Source organism: Mesitornis unicolor, unplaced genomic scaffold, assembly GCF_000695765.1.
Source record: "Mesitornis unicolor isolate BGI_N332 unplaced genomic scaffold, ASM69576v1 scaffold35369, whole genome shotgun sequence".
NCBI lineage: Eukaryota > Metazoa > Chordata > Aves > Mesitornithiformes > Mesitornithidae > Mesitornis > Mesitornis unicolor.
The window spans coordinates 8350-9543 of record NW_010207371.1 but is presented as its reverse complement, the minus strand read 5'-3'; the positions used below and the strand labels follow the sequence as shown (position 1 = coordinate 9543).

The following is a 1194-nucleotide window of genomic DNA, read 5'->3' as shown; positions in this document are numbered from 1 at the left end:
GGCTGGGGTCCCCGATGGTGCCAGCATCGTCCCACGGTGCCACGTTTTGGGTTTCATTATTTATCTCCTTAAAAAGTCGGGGCGGGAAGCCACCCCATCAGCTCCGGCTGTTTCCATCTCCGCTCTTTTTTGCCTTTTATGGTTTTTTTTACATTTTCTTTGAAACAATATCGCCGAGGTCTCCCGTTATTTGCCGCTTGATTTATGAATCCTTCAGAGGCAATCACCAGCGGCTCTCAAGGTTTCTGCCGCAATTAGGGAGGTTTTTGAGAGAGCCCAAGCAGGGACGTGCTCGGTGGGAGCTGGGGGACCGGGAGGCTCAGTGTTGCCAGGACCCGGAGCTCAGCACCTCCCTGAGCCCAGCAGCCTCCACTTTCCCCATCCTGCTGATTCACACCCCTCCCGATCTCTAATTAAAGATAATCACCTGCAATTACCTAATTAGCTAGCTGATTTTTGCCCTCTGATCCCGTCACAGGCGCTCTCTTGGGATGGGATGCTGCTCGGTGCCGTCACAGGCCGGGACATGGTGGAAAGTGATGAGCTCAAGGTCACACAGCATCCAGGCATCCCCGAGTGGGTGGGCACCCCCTCCCAAATCCCCCTTGCACCCTGGTGCACACAGACATCAGCCCAGCGCAGCCCCCCATGTGGGGGGGGATGTCCCGGCACCCCACGTCACCCTCAATGGGACACGGGGACATGGGGACATGCGCCAGGGCCTCACCAGGTCTATGGGGCTGCGGGTGCTCCTGGGCTATGCCACCACTGCCACCAGAGGGGACAGGGACAGGCACGGAGCTGGCAGGGCCACGGCCACCACTGCCACCAGAGGGAACGCGCGCGGGCGGGGCCAGGCCCACCGCTGCCACTGGAGGGGACAGGGACAACCTGTGCTCTTGGACACACCACACAAGCATGGAGGAGAAATTAGGCCAAAGCGAGGCCTGGTGCTCTCTTTCTTTCTCCTTCCAAGTGATCGTCGCCCTCATTAAAAAACAACTAATTATTATTCTGGCTCATTAGCAATTATAAATCTCCAGCTCCGGTACTTCATTAAAAAAATGACAAGTTAGCACTTAATTATGTTCCCCAGCAGCCCAATGGGTGGAAGCGTTAACCCTCCCCACCCTGCTGCCCGCCAGCACCCACACCAGTGCCAGCACCCACACCCCCACCAACACCCGACCCAGC

The 1194-nt window shown here is 57.4% G+C and overlaps 1 protein-coding gene across 1 annotated transcript in view; it reads left to right on the top strand.

Annotated features, from left to right (window-relative positions):
* Positions 1-478: 478 nt before the first annotated feature.
* Positions 479-1194, top strand: part of LOC104546663 (putative cyclin-dependent serine/threonine-protein kinase DDB_G0272797/DDB_G0274007) — a gene marked incomplete at its 5' end in the record, with an annotated part of 1809 nt that continues 1093 nt past the window's right edge. The window contains one exon of the mRNA XM_010192100.1: positions 479-580. Coding sequence (XP_010190402.1) covers positions 479-580 — 102 coding nt within the window. The remainder of the gene's footprint in view (positions 581-1194) is intronic.